The sequence below is a fragment of the Nothobranchius furzeri genome, chromosome 16 (assembly GCF_043380555.1).
Source record: "Nothobranchius furzeri strain GRZ-AD chromosome 16, NfurGRZ-RIMD1, whole genome shotgun sequence".
NCBI classification, from domain to species: domain Eukaryota; kingdom Metazoa; phylum Chordata; class Actinopteri; order Cyprinodontiformes; family Nothobranchiidae; genus Nothobranchius; species Nothobranchius furzeri.
The window spans coordinates 26,811,882-26,833,171 of record NC_091756.1 but is presented as its reverse complement, the minus strand read 5'-3'; the positions used below and the strand labels follow the sequence as shown (position 1 = coordinate 26,833,171).

The 21,290-nt window shown below is 41.4% G+C and overlaps 1 protein-coding gene across 2 annotated transcripts in view; it reads right to left on the bottom strand.

The window, feature by feature from the left end:
* Window positions 1-21,290, bottom strand: part of shisa9a (shisa family member 9a) — a 94,246-nt gene that overhangs the window by 2,350 nt on the left and 70,606 nt on the right. For both annotated transcript variants that reach the window (XM_015963690.3, XM_054749013.2), the window contains exon 3: window positions 17,814-18,017. In XM_015963690.3, the coding sequence (XP_015819176.1) occupies window positions 17,814-18,017 (204 nt within the window). The remainder of the gene's footprint in view (window positions 1-17,813; window positions 18,018-21,290) is intronic.

Here is a 21,290-nt window from a genome sequence, read left to right as displayed (position 1 = left end):
TTGTGCTGCAAGATGAATTCTTGTGAGATTTGGAGTTTTCCCAAACTCAGGAAAATCCGTCTTGTACTGTTCCAGTGCAAATTGTCCGACCTTCGGCCTAAAATAGGCCGGACCAATCGTGTGTCAGCACTGTGCTGTAGGGTGGGAGTTAAGTTTGACGATAGTATCCTGCTGTCATGTGTGCTGGTGAGTGGAGCAGAGGTGAGGATCCAAGTGCAGGGGAAGCAGGCAGGCAGGCAAAATGACCAGAACATTCAAGGGGCTTTCATGAGACACACAGGACAATGAAACAATGAACTGACAAAACACACAGAACTGAGAGGGTTTAAATACATGAGGGCTGGGAGCTTGGGTGATTAGAAAATGAGAGGCAGGGACACATGACTGAACATAATGGGGAGACAGGACAGGGTGTGACACAAGCAACCGGCTAAGCAAAACAAGCATGGCCGTGCCAATTTACGCTTTAGCAGGTTTGAATAACATAACTGTGTGACTTAAAACATCCTTCACGAGCATATTCTCGCAAAACCGGCAGAAATCACCCAAAGACATGGTAATTGCAGCGTGAATGAACGAATGAAGCTTGAGCGAGTTGTTGTTTTCCAGGCGCAGATGGTATACGTCATTTGAGTTACTGTGATTGGCTAAAGACAAAATACAGCCGGGCACTACCTCCAATCATCTCTAAAAAAATGTAAAAACATCTGTTACCAGATAGTCGTCCCTCTTTCAGACCATTTTTGCTGCAGAGATTCCTGCCCCTGCACCTGCCCCTTTTGTCCGAAGTGCCCAAAGTGCCCTTTTTTCGGTCTTCCGTCAGATTTTACTGTCAAAAACTGTCATACTTAGATACCGGTCAGGCACTAGGACCATGTGGAGGCAGCCTCCTCAAGCTGAACCCTTAGATCCGCCCACAAGCTCACTGATTAGCTCTGCCGCGTCATGCCAACGTGTGATTGGCTGGCCCTGCTGTCGCTCTAAATCTGTCACCATGGAGACGACTGAAACCGGTGTTTCACTTGTCGGCAGGAGTCTGCGCTCATCTAGCTGTGAGTTTTTTATTCTGCCTGCATCACGTCAGCTGGATGGATTTTAATATCAGAGCATTTGTTTACATTCACATTTGAGTCCGTGGTTAGTGCGTGTTGAGCAGAGTCAGCATGTCTGAGACAGAAAAGAGGACATGAGAGATTCTCCGCGTGATAACTTCTGAATGGCTAATCCAATTAAAATAATTCCAACGGTTTCTACAAGTACATGAAATGAGCTTTCCAACGAGGTATTACATGATGTGATTCATGTTATTATGAAAATCGCTATTGGAGGGAAACCAGCTTTTCAGCATCACAGGAAACGGAGCAAACCACGATGGGAGAGCGGAGAACCGGGCGCGTTTTAAGCTTTTCGAAAGTGTGGAGGATGTTGTCTGTGCCTAAAATAATTTTATGTTATTCATCTTGTTAGTTTAATTTCCATAATAGCGGAGCAGGTGCGAATTTTAGACGAGTCACGCATGTCTCAGTTTTAAACATGTTTAAACTGTTCAGAATACAAATCCAGGCTCTGTATCGTTAGATTGGTGTAACTAAAGTTTGTACTGAATGAAACTTTACATTAAACCATGTTGAAAAGAAAAGGATCCGATTAATCGTTTTCCCTCATTTACAGCCACGGAGTACAGCACAGTGCGCATGGCTCTGGGGTTAATCAAGTTTAATTGTTTCTTTTTGCAACAATCTTCACAAGAAGGCAAAAGTTAAATGGCAGGTCACAGATATTTCCATTTGACTGTTTATTTTGACGGATAAACTCAAGGATGTTGGTTGTTTTGAAAGAATTACCCTGACACACACTGATGCACACAAAGATGAGCTGACATTTAAATCGTTATGCACATCGCAGAGGTAACTCAATCAATCAAGAAATGATTCCCATCAGAACATCAGAGCTTTATACTGGACACTGTGCTCAGCGCGGATCGGAGCGCACACGGTGGACGGTGAGCTGAAGATCTGCAGAGGGGTTTGCAGTGCAGTGCAGAACCATGGCGCATGCGGTAAGATTTCCTCCCACTGAAGCGCTCTGGAAACCCGGTCTCAGAGGGATGTGTTACTTGGAAAAATGTTCTCTGATTATGAAACTTTGGCTGAATAGCGCTTGTTCCTGTCTCTAATATGGAGACGCATGACGCATCCAGTCTGAGGCAGAATAGCCTCTTCAGCTCAGAAAGAACATGTAGAGACATTTGATCACACACAAAGTTTATGTGGAGCAGAAGCAGTCGGGCCATGGCAGGTGAAATGTTCCTAGTCTACATGAAGTGAAATTGTTTAATTGCAATATTAATATGTTACTGGACATGCTGGTCTGGTTGGTTAGACCAGTTTTTGATGTGGAAAACACACACACACACACACGCAAACACAAATGCTCACACACCAATTAAAATAATGCTGATAGCATGGTCTAGAAGACAGGTGATGGTTTACGTATTTAAATGATGATCAGGCTGCTGTAAAATGTAATCTCCATCCACATCCGGACAGAATTATCCTCTATTCTTTCTCTATTTGCTCTGCTCTTGTCTGGGCTGACGTATCTGATGGTGCGCGCGGCGCGCCGAGCGGCTGTGACGCACATTTTACGCATTTGGAAAGGTGGACTGGATGCTCTGCTTTTACTGTAAGATGTTTTTTTTTTTTTTCCAAAAATGTCGGAGATTTTGCCCCATGAATAACCGTAAAAACTACTGGTGTGCAAGTACATTTATGAAAGAGTCCTACGTTGAGAGGTATATATTAGAAGTGCAGGTAATGCATTCTGGTGCCTATGAATGAAAAATGAATGAAAATTAAATTGTGAGTTTTTACTTCATATATTAGAAGTAAAAATGACGGGGTAAAAAATTTATGACGTCTTTTTAAACAAAATTTTCCAGCGCGACCTGCCTGCTTCACTTAAAGGGACTTTACGGAGTTTTGAATTTTTATGCTTGTGATTACCCCCTCAGGCCAAAAGCGTAACGGCAGCTTCAATAGTAGGCTCGTGCATGAGGCGCGCATGCTGTATGTGCACATTCAACGAAAATAACAGCTGAGACAGTCCCTCATATATATATATATATATATATATATATATATATATATATATATATATATATATATATATATATATATATATATACAGTATACATATATATATAAATATAAATAAATATATATATATATATATATATATATATATATATATATATATATATATATATATGTATATATATATATTAGGGCCGGGACTTTAACACGTTAATTACGATTAATTAATTAGAAAAAAATAACGCGTTAAAAAAATTAACGCATTTAATCGCAGCTTGCATTTCACGCACGGCGGAACCTTTGTCATTGCACAATTTCCTCGTAGACTGAATATCACTGACACACACAACAATGCGCAGTGCTAATGGCTACTAAAACGGAATAAAAACAGAAAGAAGTTGCCTTGCTTGGACTGATGCAGGATTTAGGAAACACGTCCGCCTCTTTTCTTAACTTGGAAAAAAAAAACTTCCAGACAACAACGGAGTCCGTGTCGCGGACATTTTTCAGAGATCGTCTCTGCTGCGGCTGCCCGGTGGCAATGGGAACTTTGCAAAAGTTGCGGTTAGCTATATTTTTAACATTTACGTAACATCTGTGCAGCGCTGAAAGCACCAGACAGAGTAATTCTGTACCCTAACAGTAGTTTATGAAAGTAGTCAGACGAACGAGAGGCACCTGGCTGCCGCTAGGAGAACGCTCCGTGTTCTCACTACTCTGTAAACAATCACAGACAACGTGTCTTAAAGTTGAAAACAGAAGTTTAAGTTAAAACAGAAACACTCTGAAACTTTTCTGAAGATTTTCTAAACAATTCTGTCGGGGAATTATATGTTTCTGAGACAAGTCACTGTCTAAACATCGCATGCATTACTATCATTAAGCTGCGAGGTGTGTTGAAGCCGTCATCAGCTAAGGGGCGGATGCTTAAGTGTATCAGGGGCAGTGAGGAACGAGAAAGTTGTGATCAGGCTGGAGATCACACCAGATTCGCTGCTGCAGGCGTGAATCTGTGGGTCTGCAGCATCCCCTTCTTAACATGACATCAGGACTTCCCATGTAAGGAAGGTCGGCTCACCTGTTCGTCAGATCATTGTTTCCTCGCCATGATCTTTTATCATCCCATCAACCTCCAGTTATCCAACTGGAACCAGTTAGTGTTCCTGATCATTCTCAGAATATGCCATGCCTGCTCTGGTGTTAAAAGTTAGTACATTTAAGTCCTAGATCATATTTGTGCCTGTTCTACTGTCATTTTGAAGGATTATTATTTATGTGTTTTTACTACATTATGAGTAGAAATGCTAATAAAAACTCCCAATTAAACAAACAAGTGAAACTGGACAAATTAGAATCTGGTGCAAAGTCAAATTTATTTCAGTAACTCAACTAGACAGAGACTATTTAAAGGCTCAGGAACCCTTTGCAGGTGTTTTCTATTTGTAATTATAAATTTTAGTTGATTTGGGTTTTGTTTCATATCACACAGTGACATTTAAATAATTAAAATGCATTTTTTAATTAAAAGCTTTAGTTTACAGTAATAACCATGTCTAATGTTTGATTCTCTGTCTCATAATTTTAAATAAGTTTTACTTTGAGAGCACATTTTCCTGAACGATTAAAATGCGATTAATTTAGATTAAGTAATTACAAAGCCTGTAATTAATTAGATTAAAAATTTTAATCAAGTCTCAGCCCTAATATATATATGTGTATATATATATATATATATATATATATATATATATATATATATATATATATATATATATATATATTCGTGGTGGGCATAGATTAATTTTTTTAATCTAGATTAATCTCACTGTAATCTTGGAATTAATCTAGATTAATCTAGATTAAAATGGCTCATTCAAATTCTGCCAAAGGCATATGTGTGTGCTACCTAGATAATGAATAAAAGCAAGTCTTTGAGAATGGAGGCATATTTCTTGTTTCAGTAATGCATCACAGACTGATAAAGCAGTTTTACTACGATAACTGATGATGAAAATAAATAATGATCAATAAGTATTTGTGTTTAATAGCTGTTTATTCAGTTCAACAAATTCTGCACTGTAGGTCAACAGAATAGGTCATGATTAACTATTTACAGTCAGTAGCATTTGGTCAATCAGTCCAAGCTCTATTTCTCCTTCTTCCATCAGTCACTCAAGCAGACCAGCTTGTTCACATTGTCTGGTGACAAAACCAGTTCTTCTCTTCTACACAATATGGCCTGCTAAAGAAAAAAGTATATATATATATATATATATATATATATATATATATATATAAACACACACACACACACACACACACACACACACACACACACACACATACATACATACATACATACATACATACATACATACATACATACATACATACATACATACAGACATACATACACACACAGAAACTATCTGGCCTGGGGAGGGGGTTAAATTTCTGGGGTGCCCTTCCAATGCCCCCTTTAGTTTGCATGTAGGATCGCCTCTGGTGAATAGGAGCGAGAGCTGGAAATGATGCCACAGCTCACCTGTATGAGCAGAAGCCAACTGTTGCTGTTGTTGTCTCTGAAAACGGCAAGGGGAGTTATCCTAGCTCAACTTTTCTAAATAAATATAAAAATTTATGAGTAAAACGTTTATTATTACAGGTAAATTTGAGTCGAAGCCACATGAACAACGACCTGTAGAAACAATTTATCCCTTTATCACAATAAACAGCTGCTAAAATAGCTAAACTTAGTTGTAAACCGCACCAGTCTGAGAAAGTCTTGTCTCGGTTTTCTCACATCCGAGCGCTGCTTCAGCCGCGGTCGGTGAAGTGTGGCCCGGGGAAAGCCCGGCTGGAAATGTTGGGGCTAAACAAAACAAAATAAAAAGAATGAAAGTCGGATTTATGGATTAAACTCTGGTTAAAGTACATAAATTATGTACTTGTCCCGCGCGATGAGAAGGGAGAAGCGCTGCTGGTGGCGACGGTGCGACTCTTCGGCTGCATGAGGAACATTAAACTCTGCGAGCCTGGCGTCCGTCCATACGTACGATGATCTGCGCCGAGTACACATCCGCGCCAACCAGGTATCCATCCGCGCAATGTGAAAGTCATCATAGTTTACTTAGTATAGACCCAGATCCCAACCCAACTTTGAGAATAGATTAACGGCGTCATTTTTTTTTATCGCGCGATAAGAGTCTGGCTTTGCCGCAGCTCGTTAACGCCGATAATGGCCCACCCCTAATATATATATATATATATATATATATATATATATATATATATATATATATATATATATATATATATCCTGCTCCTTTTCAATAATGGTCGTGTTGTAACATCTGTCTCTTTTAACGTATTGTCTAATTGAGATGTGCACAGCCATGTGCGAAATAAATAAAGAAACGAATGAAAATGAATGAATGAGTGTCATGAATCAAACAAAAACCCAGTGTCCAGAGCTCCAGCACCTTACCTTCAAATGCGTCTAATAGAGTTATCCCTTGCTTGTATTTTGTATTTTAGCTAGTGCACAATACCAGGTAAATCTTTCAAATCACTCCAAGTTTCCATCATTTGCCTGGATTATTTATCCAGTGCTCTAAAGGCAAGAGCACTCCACACAGATAACTCTGTTTTTATTTGTACATTTTCTATTTTACACATTTTTTTCTAGAAAGTGCACTCTAAAAATGGAACAGTTCCATGTAGACCTCTGTCCACTCAGTTCTTAGGAAGTTTCATTACGTGGATCACTAATAACATACACCAGCGTGGGTTTTCTTCAGGTTTGTTGATTTTCTTCACAGTCCAAAGCATACATGGGCATGAAATAATACAAAAAGAAAATGTGTGTACAGCAACGCTGGAATTTCAAATGAAAGATTGTTCCAATGTTAGAGTAGAAAAAAAATGTCTAAAAGTGTTATAGATAGCTAATAAACATGTGGGATTTCTAACTATCTGCTGGTGTTTTATTCAGCACATGTCAGAAGATCCAAGTGCAAAAATAACTTGGGAAGAATTTTGACATTTTCATTGGCAATTTCGTTTCTCTCGTGTTTTGTGATTTAGTACAGTGAACAGGCCTTTTCCTGCCCCATAATATTTAATTTGACCTACCCTGTTCTCAGAAACATTTTAAACTCTTTTTTAATGAAAATTTAAAGCAGTATATGTGCGTGCATGCAACACTATCGGTAGGCCACAGCAAACAGAGCCGTGTGTCGGTGTGAGGTATATGTGTGTGTCTGTTTAGCCCCTGAGCAGTCAGCGCTAAAGCCTGATATTTCTTCCCTGTTCTGTCAGTCAGAGTCACCAAAGCCACAATTCCTCCTATCGCTGAGAAACATGACCTTTCTCCCGTCAACTCATTACTCTTTAGCTCCTTGTTGCCTCCACATCGTTGAAGATAAAGCTAACACACTCAGCCAGTTTTCTTTACCGCTGTAACTATAAATCTAGTTTACCGCTTCATGAGCAGTGGAGAGATGCGTGAATGGTTCTGCGAGGGAACAGCAGAGCCGAGTCGTGGGTGAGAATGCGAGGGGAGAGAACTGTCTCACCCACAGAGTCACTGCCAGACCACCTCTGGGGATCAAACTTGCTCAGGCAACAGGTGAATCAATCTGAAGGTAGTCAGCTCGACGGAGCGAATGGCTTGGGGGTACGTGAGGGGAAACGTAAAACACCGCTGTTCCGCTGTGTGGGCACAGTATGACTGTCTGAGGAAGCCAGCGTCGAACAGAGAATCCCATCATGCATCTGGGAAAGAAATAAGCACTGCAACTCTGGAAACCCCCTCAGTGTCGGCAACATAAACACTTCATTAGGCTTAGACATGGGTGTTAATTCATATATATATATATATATATATATATATATATATATATATATATATATATATATATATATATATACATACATATATATATGTATATATATATATATATATATATATATATATATATATATATATATATATATATATATATATATGTATGTATGTATGTATGTATATGTATATTCTAAAATAAAAGGATATATATATATACAATTCCAAATACAAATTACTTCCTTTGCCTTTCCCAATGGAATACCAGATTATTTGTCACATATGGAAAAGATAGCACCAGAGCTTTTTTTCCACTACATGTTAGCCATAATTGGTCATTTATTCTTGTAGAACAATACATCATCTGTCCAAGGAAGCTTTATTAGACAATTCTTGCCTGGTTGCAGCTAGATTCCAATAGTGACCTTATATAGAAGCACAGGGGGACAGAGGAGTCGGCTATAGATTGACAGAAGTGTGGATTATCAGACTAGTGGTACAGTGGCAGTGGCAATTAAGGAAGCTGGATGGAGAAGAGATGCAGATGCGCGCGCGCACACACACACACACACACACACACACACACACACACACACACAAACCACCACCACGTTGACCACTAATGTTGCATTTTCCCCAGCATGTGTGTGATAAGAGGGATGCTGTAGAATCCAGGGTTTATAGGCTTTGTATCTCCTTTTCCAATCATTCCTCTTTCAGTCCAGTCTATTGAAGAAAAAGGTGTCAGTCAAGTCTGCGCCTGAGGGGCAAGCGATAAGATCTCCCTTCAATTACAGGAATGGATATGAGCAGCTATAGGGGAAGATCACAATTAGCCCTCCAATGGTTCTTTGATGAGTGATGTGGAGCACGACGGATTAAGGTGGAAGGCAGATGCTGTCAGGATATGCTGAGGTTAGATCGTTCATTTGAAAGAAAGACAAAAGAGGTTAGGGCAGGGCAGAGAGGATGTAAATGATGAGGTGAGAGGAAATGCAGGTGACTATGAAGGAGGGAAGGGAAACGGGAGCCAAGACATTAAAGGTTAGGAGAGCAAACAGGCCAAAGATTACTATGGGGGAGGGGTGAAAGGAAGATAGGGCCTTTTTAGAAGAAGGTAGAAATGATCAAGTTGGTTCAAAGGAGCCAAAACGGGGAAAAAAGAGAACAGTGCAGGCAGGTTTGAATATAGACTGTACATGATTCCTGGATTCATCTAACTTAATCTGTCTAAATAACTTCCTCTATGCAGATGACCCACACGGCTGGTGTAGCATGCATGAACTTACTTTGCTGACTGTCAGAACACTCCACTCTGGTTTTATGGCCAGTAAGAGGCCATAGTTTTACTGCACATCCATGCACAAGATAGCTTGAGCAGTTTCTCTGTTTTGTCATTTTCCTTCTATCATCTGCTTTAAAGTGAAAACAGCTTCATATTGACAGACATGAGATTTTCTTTCATGTTCTTGTCTCAATGTTTCCTCAGCAGCAACAACCTCGGGCACTCATGAAGGCCAACAGGTTATCGCGAGGCGAAGTAGCAAGAGCAAAGGACATAGTTTTATTTTGGATTTCTTTTCTCTGCCTGGTGTGTGTGTGTGTGTGTGTGTGTGTGTGTGTGGTTCCTAATTTCGAACATTCCCTGGATATGTCCAATAATGCAGAATGTAAATGCTGAAGCTGAAACAAAATGAAGAGCATTATGTGTTTTAAACCCCACCCCCATTAAAACAAATGTGATATTTTCTCGAAGAGAAAAGATAAACACCTCCTTTTTCCAGGTTTTGACTCCTGTTTATAACCGCGTTTACCTTGTTGGTGACATGGAAAATGAAAATCTGGTGCAAACGTGTCTGTATTTCAGTAATTCAACCTAAAAGGTGATGCTAATACATGAGATAGACTGGTTACAGTGATCCCTCTCTACTTCGCGGTTCGTTTATCGCGGATTCACGACTTCGCGGATTTTTTCTTTAGAGCCTTATTCAAGGGAAATTCGCCGATTTGCGGTATTTTTCACTGATTCACGGTATTTTTCTATGCGAAATATCAAGAAATTCCTGTTTTTTTCATCAATTTCATCATAAAATGCACTTTTTGTAATAAAACTATAAAAAAAACAAGTAAAAATACAGTACTATGTAAAGGGAGGGTTTTAAAAGTCTGAATACTGAATACGTACCTGTTAAATAAATACTGTAAATATGGTGTCCCTACTTCGCGGATTTTCACCTATCGCGGCCAGGTCTGGCATGCATCTACCGCGATAAACGAGGGATCACTGTAAATGCAAAGCCAGATATCTGTTATAATTGTGATGATTATGGCTGACCCCGGCTGCACACTGCAAGCATCAGTGGGGCAGAACGGCAGCAACACGGTTTATCCGCGACAATACCACCACTCCCGTGCACACCGGGAGAGCCTCAGCAGTGAAGCGGCTTCTCTGCTGTACCCCTCGCTCGACTCACAAGATCACAAGATCCCTCGAGACTTCAAAGTTTACGTTTGTTAATGCAATCTGTCATTAAACCAAAAAGAAGAAAATCACGTTGATGTCGCTGTTTGATGTCATATATGATGTTGTTCCTCTCCACTGCCAGGATTAAAGCCTTGAAAAACACATAGCTGCACTTCAGGAATGATACTGGGGCTAATAAGCTGCTAGGTCACATGTAAGCTTCATATACATGAAAGTGCATTTCTGCAATACCTATATTTTGAAAATTACTGGGGATTTTATGGTGAAACTGTGTGTGATTTCCTGTCTAGCCCTATATTAACTGGGCAAATGGACGCATCGCACAGAAAAAATTGAACCCCATCTTTAGAAGAAGAAGAAGAAAATATAATTTCTATAGCGCCTCTCAAGATAAAAATCACAAGGCGCTTCACAAAAACAAAAAATAAAAAAATGTGAAAATATAAAAAAGCATTTAGAAAATGTTTAAAAATATATTTAAAATGAGCAAAAATAAGCAATTGTGATTTAAAAGAAAAAATGTTAAGAAAGAGAGAGAGTGAATAGGAAAGAGGGAAATCAGTGGATCCTGAGGAAGGTGGAATAGGTGGGGAGAGCAGAATAAAGAGAGAGTGGTGAAGAAGGTCATACAAAAGCCAGCTTGAACAAGTGAGTCTTCAGCTGCTTTTTGAAGGAGACCACTGAGTCCACTGATCTCAGGCTCAGGGGGAGAGAGTTCCAGAGTCTGGGGGCCACAGCAGCAAATGATCTGTCACCTTTGGTCTTTAGCCTGGTGCTGCCCAACCAGTAGGCTTTGATCACTGGACCTCAGGGACCTGCTGGGGGTGTAGAGACTAAGAAGATCACCAATGTAAGATGGTGCTTGTCCATGTAAGGCCCTATAGACCAGAACCAGGATCTTGAAATGAACCCTGAAGTTGACTGGCAGCCAGTGAAGCTGGAGGAGAAGCGGGGTGATGTGGGTGTGTTTGGAGGACTTGGTCAGAAGCCGAGCACAGGCATTCTGAACCACCTGTAGACGGTTCAGGGAGGTTCTGCTCAGACACGTGAAAAGAGAGTTACAGTAGTCTAAGCGTGAGGAGATGAAGGTGTGGAGAACTGTCTCAAGTTCAGAGCGGGACAGAATGGGACTCAGCTTAATAATGCTTCTGAGATGGCAGAAGGAAGAGCGAACAAGAGAACTGACATGAGAATCCAGGGTGAGAGCTGGGTCAAAGGTCATGCCAAGATTCCTGACGGAAGGTTTGGTGTGAGAAGCAAGCTGACCAAGAGAGTCTCTGACTTTGGGAACCAGCTTGTCTGGAGCACAGATGAGGATCTCAGTCTTATCTTCATTCAGCTGAAGAAAGCTCCCAGCCATCCGGGTTTTAATAGAGTCTAAGCAGGTGTGTAACAGCTGCAGCTTAGACATCTCATGGGGCTTAAAGGAGATGTACAGTTGGATGTCATCTGCAAAAATCTGCAACAAGCTTCAAGTTCTGTTTGCAAAGATATCAGATGACAAGAAACTTATTCTCTAACAGGAGGGAAGCGCATTGCTTTGTTTTCATAAGTCCTACTGATGACACCTTCTGGTGCTAAACATTTTACAGCTTGTAGAGTCTTTCTTAAGATACTTTCTGAAGGCGACTGGATGCATTTTCCTTGGAACAAGAAAGTAAAAAACAAATCAATCTTTCTCCAAGAAGCAAAATGCTGTTCTACAAAGAGAATTATTAAACCCAGAAACTGTCTCCAGTACCGGATGTTCCCAGTCTGTCATAAATGAAGAATTTCTGTTGCTTTGCAAGAATGATCATGCACCAGTTACCTAATGATTATAAACCTGTCTCCTTTCATTTCCTTGGACATATTCTGTTTCATTCATTTGCAAATAATGCTTTCCCGATTCCCCAGAGCACGCGTGGCTTCCATCTGTGGGGGTTTTCTGCTGAGATGAAAGGAAGTGGAAGCCTAACGTCAGAGAGGGAGGTTTTTCTGCTGAGGAACACGGGTTTTGTTCCCTACTCAAATTGCGACATGTCTTGTGGTTGCTCTGCACTCTGATCTGTTGAAGCTCTTCCTCTATTTGAAAAAATGGCCTGTCTGCCAACCCTCGGATGCTTCTCCTTGTTAATGCTGGGGTAAAAGTTGAGCAGGGATACATTCGTTTTTTGATCTTCAAGAACTGACATCAAGACGAACTCTGCTGGCATTTTAGAAAACTGAAGCATTTTTGTGCAGTCAAGAAGCCGAACATGTCTAAATACTGTTTGATGTCTAAATTTTCCAATTCTTCTGGGATTTACATAACTGTTCTACAGCTCTGACGTTGTTAGGGTCTTTAACAGCTGTCCTAATAGGAGTAGCGCATTGTGGGAATGTTAAGAGCTCTCATAATATCCACTAAATGGCAAAAAGACCCAGACTGCTAAATCAGCTGGATTCAGGAAGAGCAAAGGGGAAATCGGTCTTTTACTTTTAAGTTCAGACATCTGCTTTTTACAAGTTTCTGACCAACTGTGCAGGAGAGCATATTTACCAAACCCCACACAACAACTCCTGTTACTGGTCATCTTTTGTTGAATGTGACATTTTATGTAAAGACTGGTCTGCATTGTGCACAAGCATAGTGTTTTTGCTAATTATTCTAACCACATGACATCACTAGCACATGTTTTTGGTGAAATTTGGTGAACGTAAATGTTTCCATCCATCCATCCATCCATTTTCTTTACCCGCTCATCCTCACAGGGTCGTGGGGGCACTGGTTCCTATCTCCAGCTGTCTCCAGGCATGCAGGCGGGGTACATCCTGGACAGATTTCCAGTCCATCACAAGGCAACACAGAGACACACAGGGCAAACAACCAAGCACAGACACACACTCACACCCAAGGACTATTTCGAGAGACCAAGGAACCTAACAGTCATGATTTTGGACTGTAGGAGGTAGCCGGAGCACCCGGAGAGTACCCACGCATGCACAGGAAGAATGTGATGACTCCATGCAGAAAGACACCAGATATGAACCCAGGACCTTCTTGCCGCAAGGCAACAGCGCTTACCACTGCATCACTGTGCAGCCCAGTGTAAATGTTTCCCTAAAACATTTTAATTGTCACCTTTATTACATAAAACTTGCCCTAAAAGTTGTGTATTAGACAATTTGCTCCTCCTGATTTTAAGTATTTTTACCACTTTGTGGACATGACGAGAGCACTAAAGATTTCCAACAATGCATCCAATCCTGTAGAAAAATCTGTTAAAGACCTGATTGAGACGGAGCAGCAGAACAGTTACATCACTCCCAGAAGAACTGGTAAATTCAGACACAGAGCAGAATGTAGACATGTTCAGCTCTTCGGTCTGTCCATCTGTAAATCTGGCTCAAAAATTTCTTATTTTTATGCCACGTTTTCCATTAGGCTATTTATCTTTAATCCTTCTGATTTAAGAACTCTGTTGTGTGACTCACCCAACTCAGAGTTGGCAGTTTGACTCTTCAGTGAAAATCTCTCTTTGATTCTCCAAACTGACATCCATCTGATTGCTACCTGCTGCACTATAATGACTGCTCAGCACATCTCCGAAGAACACCATTCAAATACCCCCCCCCCCCCCCCCGAAAAAAAATCACTTCCCTAAAAAAGGACTTTGTTGTGTGCTTTAGAAATGTTCCCAGCACAAAAACAATCTGTGTAAAAGATCAGAAACGCAGATTACTGGCAAAGTTAAAAGTTAAAGTTAAAGTCCCATTAGTTGTTACACACACAGGTGTGTGTGCGAAAACTGTTGACCCATCCCCTGGGGGAGCGGTGAGCTGCAGACACAGCCGCGCTCGGGAACTATTTGGTGGTTTAACCCCTCAATCCAACCCCTTAATGCTGAGTGTCAAGCAGGGAGGCATTGGGTCCCATTTTTTCAAAGTCTTTGGTATGACCCGACCAGGAATCGAACCCCTGATCTCACGGGTCTCAGGGCGGACACTCTACCACTAGGCCACCTTTAGTGGTAAACACAGGTTTAGTTGCCTGTTGTCTTTAATTATAAATAATATGTATCTGTAATAGTCCTAATCCTACGATGACTGTTTAGCTCTTGAAGGAGAACGTCCGAGTGGTAATTAGTGGGACAGTGAATGCGGGCGTATTTTCTTATTAGAGAGGCATCTCTTAAAGCTAAAAATAACGAGTTCCTTTAGACCACTTATTTATTATCTTTCTGTGTTTTTAATTGTGTTGGCTGCTATCAGTAGCCACTCAAGCTTCCGCTTTAGGAAAAGAATAAACTACATGTGGAAGAAGAATAGCAATTATCTTCCACCACATACCAGGGGTCACGACCTTTGTGAAGCTGAGAGCCCTTTCATCGGTACTCACCCACACTAAAGTCAACGCAGTACTGACCTTTGAACTTGAGTGGATCAGAGTTAAACTAAACTTCATGTATAATAAACATATTTTGATGTTTTTTAAATCTACATTAATGCATTTGTGATGAAAAAAGATTGCAGCAGATTGTTTTATTAGACTTCTTGTGTCATTTGGAGAAAAGGCCTGTTTGGTTCTGGGGGCACCAGGTTGGTGACCCCTGGCCTATACTATGTATTTTTTATATTTGTCATTCAAATCGATTGAAGTTTTGCTAAGTCAAGCTCTATACAGAGAACATAAGTCGGTGCTCCAGTCGTGTCTTAAATCTGTTTAATAAAAGCCACTATCGGTGACAGAGCAACGTCTAAATGACGTGAGGGCGGGGTAACCGCTGGGCATGAATGACAAACACATACTGAAGCATTCACATCTGTCTCAAATGAATGCAGGTTATGAAAAGATGAGGTCAGCGCCAAGCAAAGCATGAGAAATGTGGAGAAAATTCAAGCTCATTGATATTGGCGGTGTGTGCTGAGCAGTCCGAAAGCTCAATGAGCAGTTTCTGTTTTACAGCACGTCCAATTCTGTGGTACGATCAATCACAGCTGCCAGATTCACCTTCTGCCACACTATTCCAGGTGAAAACATACCTGCCACTCTTTGTGTTTCAGCCACAAAACCTTTAGTAAAGCGACCTGAAGGCAAAAAACAAAAACCCATCCCTCCAGATCCAGGACAGGAAGCACCTCCTTCATGTGACACGCTCCAGCTCCTCCTGGAGGACCCAAAGATGCCCCAAGCCAGAGAGGACACATTTACAACTCTATGATTTATGTTTTGCATATTAAATAAGCGGAATTGCAGATGTCTGGATGTGATGTAACAAATCTGGGGCTTTCTTAGCATTATATGGGTTTTTACAAACACAACGAGTGGAGAGCTGAGTAGAAGAAGTCCACAGCAGGCAACCATAAGTCACCTAAGCTTTCCACCGGATCTGTGATGTGATTTTCATGGTTTCATTGAGACCTCAGAAAAGCATCCCATACTACCAGGAGAGTTTCAGATGTGCGTCGTCTGCAAATGCGTTCAACACACCTGGTCCAGCGAGGTCACAAAATCACAGGAGAAATGCAAGATTACTCCAGATCTCCCCAGTTCACACAAGAACAAGCAAGCAGAAAAACGACAAAAGGGTTATTTTCTGTCCTGTACAACTCAGCCGCGGAGGCGTCACAGGTAACAATGTACTTCCTTTACTCGCTAAGCTACTGGAAATCTGCACGTATATTTCAGGTAGAAAGTTGCCGGAGGCTTTATGCTATTCCTGAATTTGATTTCCTGTCTGGCCTGATCTGAGCTGCTGAGAACGATGTGTTCTGGAAGCAAAACACAGAAAAAAGCATCAAAGCATCAATTTAGCAGAGTGCCACAACCGTACGCTTTTGGGATGCGACTGAGACGTGCCACTCTCTGCAGTGATAGATGCCACTTTATCAAAGCTCTTTTTACAAAGGGATAGAATCACTTATGTGAAGTACGATTCTACTAATGTTGTTGATTTAAGGCTCCTTAAGAAGCAATGGATGTTGAACTAAAATAACTTTTGCAGAATTTTAGTCCAAAATTTTCATTCTCAAGAAATTTCAAATGTTTTTATCGAATTGTTGAAATTATAACCATCCAATACACAAAAAAACTAAAGCATTAAAAGAACCCATGTAATCCTTCTATCGTGGCTGAGGTAGGATGTAGAGTTTCTCCTCGTTGGACATGCCAGAAAACCTCCAGGAGTCATCTTATTTAGAACCACCTCAGCCAGCTTCTTGTGATCCAGAGATGCAGCAGCAATATTCTTACTCCGGCTTTCCACTGGATACGTAAGAAGCATGTAATGTAATAGGCATGTTTTACCTGTAAGCTGTGAAAAAACAGCAGTGAGAGCATACTGGCCCTGCGAGGTCACAAGCATATCGGTGAATTGTAGGACCATGCATGATTTTGGCAGTTCACATAAAAATCATGGAGAAAGACGGCAGCTTGTTTGCAGAAAAGTCTCTGGCTTATCTTCTGCTCTGTTCACCTCAGCTACGGAGGTTTCACAAGAAATGATGTTCTCTTTTTCACAAGGTAAGCAACTGGAAATGGAAATGTGACTTTTATTTTGAAAGTTCCCAGATGCTTTACATTGCTTTTGTGTAAATGCATACGCGGCGCATCTCTACGCTTCTGGGATGCTTCCAAGATGTGATGCTTTGCGGTGAGAGGACATGCACCAGTCCACCGTAACAGTCACTAATGGCCCTTACACACTGGCATCAGCCAGGTTGGGAGTGTTCTCATTTAGGTAGTCTTGCATTTTCCCAAGAGCAACGGGAGGTCTTTGTGGCCTTCTTCTCGAGGAGGTCTGCCTGAAACCAAACAGGGCTGACACACCACTGTTGTCTGACTGGCTGGCTCAAAAGCGCGCCTACCATTAGGGGAAGCCTCCGATTGGTGGATAGAATCCGCCCATGGGGGCTTCTCGCATGCGGGATTCAATGTCATTCTGGATGCTGTGGAGTTAACAAGCCTCTGACTGAAGACGTTTTTCTCTGTCCCTCACTGCTGTGAGGATGCGCGCAAGCACACACACACACACACACACACACTGATGTCAGCAGCTTGTTTTGGGGATTTTATTTTCCTTTCAGTCTCTTTCCAACCACATGGCAATGACTGGGGGTGGTAGCAGAGATGGACCAGTAAAGTAAGAGCTTTGGCTTCCGACTCAGCTGCTTTTTCACCTAAACAGACCATTAAAGCAGATGAAGCTCTAATCCATCAGCCCATCCTGTATCATTGGTGAACAACACACCAACATCTTAGACTCCTCCACCTGACCCCAAACAACAGCTATTCACAAATCCATAAAAGTTGGTTGATTATCAGGTTGCCCATCCAAACTGCTTATGTCACAACTTTAGCACAAAGGAATCTTGTTTAATTTTACACATAAATGTAACAATGTTACAGTTAGAGCGTAATACTCACCTACAGCCTTCAGCGAGGCATATTTATTCAGATCCTTGATTTGCTGCTGCTGATGCTGCTGCTGCTGATGCTGCTGCTGCTGATGCTGCTGATGCTGCTGCTGCTGATGCTCATAGACATGGGTCAGCTGGCTGAGGGCCGGATTCGGGTGCTGCTGGCCAATGTTTGAGCTCTGTCCCACATTGCTGTTAATCTGGGCACTCTCTGTGGACAAGGACAAAGGACAGGACAAGGTTAAAATTATGCTAGAAAATCCCACTCTCACTAGCCAACATGCATGGAGAAATGGTTAGCTAAGGGACAACATGACAGGGATAACGTTCACACACCAGCTTCTGAATCATCTGGCATAAACTTCTACTTTTATTGTGAAATCTGCTTTCCAGGCTCCAGTTTAAATGAACAGAATCATCATCATGTTTTTCTATCAAGTTGCCACTACAATAGTACAATTGTGTTTGATGCTATGCAAGTACATCTGAACATGACCCATCTGGTGCTGCATGTCAGCCCGTTTGCACACCAGTAATGGGCTAAGACAAGTTTGTCTTATTCTAAAGTTGAATCTAAACCAAGCTATTATCATTGACCTATGAAATTATAATAAAAACACAACTAAAGAATAAAACTAGTTAACAGATGATTTCCCTCAATAATTCATCTTGGCCCCTTAACGACTTGTCGACAGGTCTCTAAGGTCAGTAAATAGACCAGAAAAGGTCCATTGACTTCCATCCATTTTAGTGACCCCACTACGCCTAACCTTAACCCTAACCAATGGTGTTCTAATCCTGACCATAAAGTTAACTCACACCATACCCCTAAAACCAAGTAGTAGGGTGTTTCGCACTATAAGAACCATCAAGACGTCCCCACAATGTGGAAACCAATCAATCAAACTTTATTTATAAAGCACTTTTCCTACAAAGAATGCAACGGAAAGTGCTTTACAGATTAATATCACCCTACATAACCCTCATTCCCATCCCTCCCACACCAATTTAAATGCAATTGCCACACACAGGTTAAAGGTCAAAATGTATCCTCTTATACATGTAAAGTACAAGTACACACACACACACACACACACACACACACACACACACACACACACACAAGAAGAAGAAGCTTTCATGGTCCTAGGTGCCAGAGGTGCCCCTGTGTGTTAGAGCGGTGATGAAACCCTCTAATACCTGAAACACAAACTAGACATCCACACTCCAGGGAATTAATCTGCTGATGCTGGAACAAGAGAGGAACAGAGGTCCATGCTCCACATCCTGAAGGTTACAGTAAGCTGTTGTCCCCGCATGTGCTTGTTAAAGCAGAGAGCTTATCTTTTTTTTAATCGCACATCAATCAATAAATCTGATGGTACACAGCTCTGGAGGCTAGTTGACAGTACACTGGTGATACATGCTGATATTTACGGGTGAAACTCAAAAGATCGTTATGCCAAAGTTAATTTATTTCAGTAATTCAACTTAAAAGGTGAAACTAATATATTAGACAGACTCATTCCATGCAAAGCCAGATGTTTCAGCCTTTATTTGTGATAATTGTGATGATTATAGCTTACAGTTGATCAAAAAACCCCAATTCAAAATCTAAGACTTTTAGAAAATTGTGTAAAGGTTCAATATTCTAGACTCAAAGTGTCACACCCTAACCCTAACCCTAACCCTGTCTCTGTAAACAATAAAACCGCTAATGAAAATGATACCCTCAAAAGACGTTCCCTTGCTGTTAATTTAACTACCCAGCAAATACTGTATTCTGACGTTTAATCAACATTGAAAAGACGTCGGGCCAACATGTCCCATCATGGTTGAAAAATAGTTCCAAAATGAAAGTTGAACCGACGTCTTTTTTGGATGTGAATTACACGTCTTTCAGCATGTCTCATTTGGACGTTTAATAACCATCAGTGTACATCTCATCTACACTGAAAAAATAAAATGTAGTTTTTACATTTAATAATAATTATAATAAATAGGATATTTCCTGTGTCCGACCTTGCTTTATTGATGGGCTTATCCCAGCCTGGACTCAAACCTGGGTCCTCTAGAGCAGGGATTCCCAAAGTGTGGTGCGCGCAGCCCTAGGGGTGCGCGAGCTGCCGCTAGGGGGTGCGCGAGGTGAAAAGTGTAATGGCTGCGGAGCTCAGAGAAGTCTGTCATATGTCACCATTAGCGTAGAAACTCATTTGTGGGTGGGCCTAAGAAAAAGTAAGTGGGCACAATAAATGTAATTGAAAACAAGTATACTTTTGCGCGCGTGTCCTCCACATGTGCCCTAGCTTCATAATAACAATGCGCCGAGCTTCAGCACTCTGGCCTGCGCACGCCGATATGTTCCGTATTTGATCATTTTTAACGGTGTTGGAGGAATCTGAAGGTGGTGAGTCATTCTGGCAGATTGTAATTAACACCTGTCTCATGCAGGTGTTCTGACATTGTAAACCTCACACACAGAACATTGTGGATGTATCAAAATAACAAGAAATGATTCCCATTCAGGCTATTGACAGCACGCTGAAGATTTGAAGTTCAGAGTGCGTCTGTCAGAGGTCAGACGTGTTCCAGCGGAACCACGGCTCACGGGTGCACAAGTGAGCACATCTGGGCTGGGCAGAAGTCATTTTACAACATTGGTTTAAATAGCGCGAGACGCGGTGACTTGAGCGGCTGTGCCGCGCGCGCGCACACACACACACGCAGATTCAATAAGCGCACACGCTGCTTTAACTCCGGCACGCCATCAGACTGAAGGCAGAAATGAACGCTGCCTCCACCATGATAACAACTTTTAAGAGGTTATTTTTCATTCAAGGTCAAAATAAGATATTAGCTTCTGGGATGAGTCGGGTCCGCTCCAGCCAGTGACTCCGAACCTGACCACAACTCACGTTGCTGCAGCATTTGTTATTCCAGTCCGCGTGACAGCGGATCACAGATTCAGCCACACCATAAAACAGCAATAAGTCGGTCTGAGGCAAAAGTGAACATCATGGCTATATCTTGTCCCCTATTGACATTTGATTACGCACAAGTAGGTGATCAGCTCAGGTTTACGCAGAGCAGAAGGAAGGAGAGCGCTCTGGCCGCACAGGTTAAACGTTCCTACTTTAAGAAAACCGTTAAATTGCATTATTTATGTGCTACCTGGGCACTCTAAATATTTATTTAAAATGAAATCAAAGGAAATTGTAATGGTATCGAATGCTTATTAATTACCATTTAAAAAATGAAAGTGATGGGGAATTTTTTTAACCCTCTCTGTTTAGCTCGACATCTGATATATATATATATATATGTATATATATATATATATATATATATATAGAGAGAGAGAGAGAGAGAGAGAGAGAGAGAGAGAGAGAGAGAGCCATGCCCCGATGTGGGGGCGGGGGGGGGGGGGGGGGGGGGGGCGTCGACATGGTCGGGACATAGAAGGGGGTGCGCGGCTAAATAAGTT